General features: G+C 34.1%; 1 protein-coding gene across 1 annotated transcript in view; it reads right to left on the reverse strand.

Moving 5' to 3' along the window:
* Positions 1 to 5,041, reverse strand: part of LOC112516176 (ubiquitin carboxyl-terminal hydrolase 23) — a 7,415-nt gene extending 2,374 nt beyond the window's left edge. The window contains exons 1-7 of the mRNA XM_025123198.1: positions 4,497 to 5,041; positions 2,434 to 2,548; positions 1,537 to 1,647; positions 1,139 to 1,311; positions 670 to 996; positions 376 to 501; positions 3 to 288 (exon numbers count right to left, since the gene is read on the reverse strand). Coding sequence (XP_024978966.1) covers positions 3 to 288; positions 376 to 501; positions 670 to 996; positions 1,139 to 1,311; positions 1,537 to 1,647; positions 2,434 to 2,548; positions 4,497 to 4,862 — 1,504 coding nt within the window. The 5' untranslated portion in view covers positions 4,863 to 5,041. The remainder of the gene's footprint in view (positions 1 to 2; positions 289 to 375; positions 502 to 669; positions 997 to 1,138; positions 1,312 to 1,536; positions 1,648 to 2,433; positions 2,549 to 4,496) is intronic.
* Positions 5,042 to 6,026: the final 985 nt, after the last annotated feature.

Below are 6,026 nucleotides of genomic sequence, written 5' to 3' on the forward strand. Positions count from 1 at the left end.
ACCGTTGTTCATTTGGGTCTCTTTTGGCACATTGGGACCAAACCCATTCCTCTCAGCACCAACAGTAGCCAAAGATTTATGAGCATTTAATGACCTGTTACTTAGACCAGCATTCATTTGGGTCTCTTTTCGTGCACTGGAGCCATTAAGTGTACCATTCATCACAATCTTCTCTTTCTGATGAACAACATCTGCAGGCTTCTTTGATGGAAAACTCTTCCTATCTCGAAAGTAAAACAGCATGTAGGCTTTCTGCTCAAAAACCTTTTTCTCACTGACTTGAATGACCTGTTCAGATCAAAAAGTAAGATGACTAACAAAATAAAATGACAGTTTTATCCTTTCTATAATTAACAAATCAAGTCTGCCTCCTACCCGATTGTCATCAAGTGAGTACCACATGCCACTAGACGTCCGAACAAAGCAGTAATAGTGACCAGAATGTGTACTCCAACCAGCATGAACCAAAACACCATAAAGAGTGTACTTCAAATCTCCATCCTGCATTGTTTTATATACAGATCTTAAATATAATAAAACCATGAAAAAGGATGGTATGCAGTCACCACACAAATTTCTCAACAGCAAGCACTCGATGTGAACGTTATAAAAACCTATTTCATGTGGGATTTGAGTGACAAGTGCTGAAAATAAATTCTCTTGACTTACATATAGACCGGTCACAAAAGGTTTCAAATCCAAAGTAGAACCAAATTGGATTTTCTTGTCAATCTTTTGTCCTGACATATGGGAACCAAAGCGTTTCAGGTGGACGGTAAGGACATTGGGCGCCTTGTGAATTGTAAGCTGTTTGAGAGCCTTGACCTTTTGCTTGCACTGCTGGCACTGATATTGCTTAGCTCCTCCATCTAACTGTTCTTTAGCGGTGAAATTTGCAAACGCCTTATAAAGGGTGTCTGCCTTCAAGATCTCCAGACTTAAATCCAAGAATGGATCAAACTTGTTAGAGCAATAGTTGCACTGCATGCATTTCACCTAGAAAATCGGCAATTTTTCCTAATGTAAGCAAATTTATCCAATTGTTTATCATAAAAACCCCTTCCCTTGCTTAAAGTATCCATACCCAAGTATAGAAAGAAGCCAATTTGTTTAAGGTGGAAGGAGTAGTAATCCATACCTGACTACGGAGGCGGCCGCCAAATATCTTGTGTACCAAACTTCTATCATAGGCACTTTGAGATTCGCTAGGCACTCCCGTAGGTAAGCAACACTTATGCATAGATTCCAACAAATTTACCATGTACTCATGGGCATCCTCTTGTCTTGAATTCCGGAAGGTTCTAGATATGCCTAATTATGTGGTTAAGGATGTTTACATCTATAATTAGTCACATATGGTCTTGCAACTTCAAAAACAATGCTTTTACACCATGTTTGCACTTCCATCTTATGAACTTATTTCAATAAACCCAGGTTAAAATAAAATAAAAAAATTGGCAGATTTCTTGAAATAAAATAAAGATATGAACTCCTCAAACTAAAGAAAGTAACCAACATAAACTTATGGTAGGATACAACGCAAATTTGAAACCAGATCCTTAGGTGCCAATGATCTCCCAGATGACTGTAGTGCACGGCTGACATGCTTCTGAATAGCACACAAAGCACAAAATCCAGCTTTCCGACCTTCAGAAAGTAAATGGAGAACAATCTTTAAACCAAAACAAATTATAATGTTTAAGAAATGATGCAACAATTGAAGGTAAAGCAACCAAGTAAATGGAGGAAAAAGACAACAACTAATGAAAAGGTCTATAGAGACCACAACTTACCATCCCCAGACCCCACCTCCGGGTAGGATATATAGGATTCGTTTGGTTTGGTTTACAGAGGCCACAACAGCTCCAGTTTTTAAACAACAGTTGTTAACCATAGGTCCATAGTCCATAAGCATATGATAATGTGTGCATACTTCACTGTATAATACGTATCTCGCTTTTTCTGATGTAAAACCAATTAAATCATATAGCAACAAATTTAACTCTTCAATTTCAACTGTACAAGTCTTCTAAGGATGCTAACATGGCAAAATAACAAAAGAGCCACTATTGTAGTACAGAAACATTTGAAAGACGAGCAACGACTCAAATGATTTTTACCCTATGTAAACCATTCATAAAGTTTCAGCACACAATTGACATCTTTCCACACATTCCTATCTGAAGCCAACCCCTTTGGTATATTCCACAAACTCAAATCTCTTTACTTCCCCCTTGTAGTAGTATGCCAACCAATGACATGCTTTACTTCTAAAGTGGTTTGATACATGTCAAAGTGTGTAACTTAACCCTTTAAATTCTAAATAGATGCTTGAAAATCTTTAATGAAGTCAGTTATCTCACAATGACTACATAGATATGCATGTCTGTGAGTGTCTAATCATTAACCAAAAAATAGAAGGGATTTACTTACAAGTAACTTGATGTTTTCCACTCTGTAAATATGCAGCTAAAGGCTCTGTATATGTTAAACATTGCAGTACTGAATTAAGAAAGCAAGTATTCCCAAGATTCTCCAATCCAGCACCCTGTAGATTGTCACAGCACAAGCAGAGAAGGGTGAGCAAATAACCCATAAATATTTCCAAGAAACAGTTTTTGTACCACTTCAAATTGACAACAATGATACAATCTTGTCATACGTAAACTAGAACCAGAATCAATGCTGAAGAACGGGCCAACAACAGAATAGAGAAAAAGGCATAAATCCACAACTAAAGAAATAAGAGTAAATAACCATATGGATTAAATTAAGCACATTCACAAATATGTTAATGTTGAACAAGGATAACAAAATTGATAATAGAACTGAATAATCAAGATTTAGGAGAGTTCATTTGAAGAACACATAAATGAAGATGAAACAAAAAAAAAAATCATGCCCAAACAAAAATTTTCATGGCCAAACATAGAAGAAGAAATAAAATTCCTAAACATCTAAAGGAGTTTAGCCACATGCACGAATAATGAACAAAAAATATCCCAGTGCCAAATGAAAATAAACATGGCATGAAGCGAACCTAACAAGCAAAGTAATTACTTGAAAAAATCCAAAAGCTATTGAGTGAAAATCCCAATCAGAGCAAAGCACATCTCAAATTCTCAGTAAACCAAGAAAATTGGCATACCACACCTAGTCAACAAAAAGACAACATAATAATTGGAAGGAACTATGAAGTTTGAGCTATTTATAAGAAGAAAGCATGTAACCCTGAGGATGTTGCCAACTCTCTAGGAAAAAGTAAATAAACATAGTACTGCAAATGGAATGAACAAGAAAACCTTGATTATGACTAACACATTAAGCCAGAAGCATATAGATGCATGTGAATCATGATCCCCATCACATCATGGATAAGCAATCCATATACGAAATAAATAAGCAGATCGTATTTCCAAAAACAGAATATTACTTCGGCCCCCCCTAGAAATAGCAATTTAAGAAACTAAATGATTGAATAGATTTTAATGCAAACCTTTGGTACTCCTAGAAATGGCAATGCAAGAAACTAATTAAAAACTTCTTGGCAATTTGAAAACTCTCTACTTCCAAAGACCCAACATTACTGAAAATAAGAAACCCATAACCGCTCAAATATATTATAACCAAGAAACCTTCCATGCTCCTAGTAATAGTGATGTAGGAAACTCATTAGAAGCTTAAACTTAGCAAATTGCAAGCATATTGAGTTGAAAAGAAAAAAAAAAACCATATATCCGGTTACTAATGAAATAATAAATGAAGGCTGCACTATCAGAAAAACATTATGAATAACTAAAAATAATATATGGTATCAGTCTTCAACAATCGCCTAGACGTTGAGAGAAAAGAACAATCTGATATGCTAAACCAAAGAGAGACATATTGCAACGACAGCAGGGAAATATTGGCACAGTTTCCTTCAGATGACTACCAACAGATGAATTACATTGATCCTAAAATCACAACAGTTTTAGAACTTTCTTTGTCACTACTTTCTTACATTAGTCATTGTTCCATCTTTTTAGAAGTTCACCACAGTTAAATGACACTCCCTTTGGAGTTTGGCCCATGAAAATGGCAAAACTTCTCTTTCAAGAAGGTCCATCAGAATCATAATGTTTCCCTATTATACAAAGAGGAAGAAGAAAATTACATATATCTTCCGGTTCTCATTGATACATTAAATTGATTGTTTCCAATTTGCGCAAATTATTTGTTGTCTTTATTGAATGTTAAATTTATACATCTGATAATAGGGAGAGAGGTGTAAACTAATGGAACCAAAGTTCACCAAATGTACGATAATCATCTTTGCTACAATGAATTCTACTACGTTTTTGACACAAAAGTGATTAGCGTGACTAGCATTAGTATCCTGTTTGTCCCTTCTTGCTGATTCAATAAGAATTCTGCTATGTTTATGGCCAAGAAACATTATATTAAATAAAAACTAAAAATATTAGAACTTTCCAACAGGGACTGAAGAAACTTACGATTCTCCTGAAGGTAATCCCAAAACTGAGTTCCGGATCCAACCCGTTTTCAAACTCCGACGCATCTCTTTTCTTACCCAAAGACCCACCACCAACAGTGTCCAACCCCACGCTCTGCTGATTCCCATGTGTATTTTTCGAGCTCGTCGTCGCAGGATTGAGCGTTTCAAGCCGAAAACTCCCATCGCCGCCTCCATTAGTGAACCCAGTGAACGGCTTTCTGGCTTGGTGAAACTCAATCCTTCTAAAAGGAGATTTATCCGGCGGAGCTAAAGATTCCGTCGATTCCCCACCTGGGTTTCCACGATCAATGGGTTTTTGAGTGACGATAATATTATTATCGATCAAGCTCAAAGTTTCAGCCATGATATATTGAATCAAAATTCAAAAGTGTGGTTGAAAGACTGGAGATTTTCGTTTACATAAATGGATCGATTTGATTTGGGATTTGTGTTTGTGGGTTGAGCGAAGGAAAAGGAGCAGAAGAGAAGGGTTGTGGTGTGGGAGAAAGAGGAAGAACAGTGAAGCGGAATCGAGTCTATTAAACCCTACTTGGTGCCGTGTGTGTGAATACACACGTGCCTCCCAACACGGTTTCTAGGGTTTGATCACAAAAAGTGGACGTTAACACAAAGGTTTCATTCCCCCAATTCTTTTGAAACCAAACCATTAAAATTTAAAGAATTTACAATGAAATTAAATTTGATAAAATTTAACGAATTGAATTCGATTTAATACGTATTGAAAATGTCGTTTATAGCTTAAACAATTACATTTTTGTATATATATTTTCAAAAAAAAAAAAAGTATTTTAAAATATTTATATTATATTATAAAGTATTTGACAAAAACTCTTAAAATTTATTTTTTATGCATGAAGTACTGTATTTTGATGCATAATACTTAAAATTTAAGATTACAACTAAATTATACATAAATACAACTTATTAAAGTTCTATGTTTGAATTCATGTAACTAACTGTGAATAAACATAATCAAATATAAGATAAATAACTTATTTTAAAATATAAAAAATTTAAAAGATAATTAAGATAATTATCGAGTTCTAACAAAATAATTGATTATTATCTTTATAAAAAATTATATTATTACCAAATATAAATTATTTCGTTATCAAACCTAAATTAAATTATTATAAAAAAATGAATTAAAAAATTACACAAAAATATGAATTTTAAATAATTAATTTGATATTAATAACGATATATTTTTTGTCAAATTTTTATGATATCTTCAAATTTATATTTTATTGAATAATAAAAACATCATCGCTTTTTCAAAATCACATAAAACCATACTATAACATCGACTGAGATAAAGAATAAAATGAAATATTAAAATCAAGATGTATCTCGCTGCATTGCGCGAGTACTCTTCTAGTAAAATATTAAACCATAAGAATGATGTCTGATTGGTTTCAGTTTAGGCTTCAAGGTTAAAGCCTTAAAGGTGTCTGGAGGTCTCAGACTCAAATCCAAGAAGGAATAAAAATCTTCTTTGTGGATACGG

Source organism: Cynara cardunculus (genome assembly GCF_001531365.2).
Source record: "Cynara cardunculus var. scolymus isolate 2C chromosome LG 8, CcrdV1, whole genome shotgun sequence".
In the NCBI taxonomy this organism is placed as follows: Eukaryota; Viridiplantae; Streptophyta; class Magnoliopsida; order Asterales; family Asteraceae; genus Cynara; species Cynara cardunculus.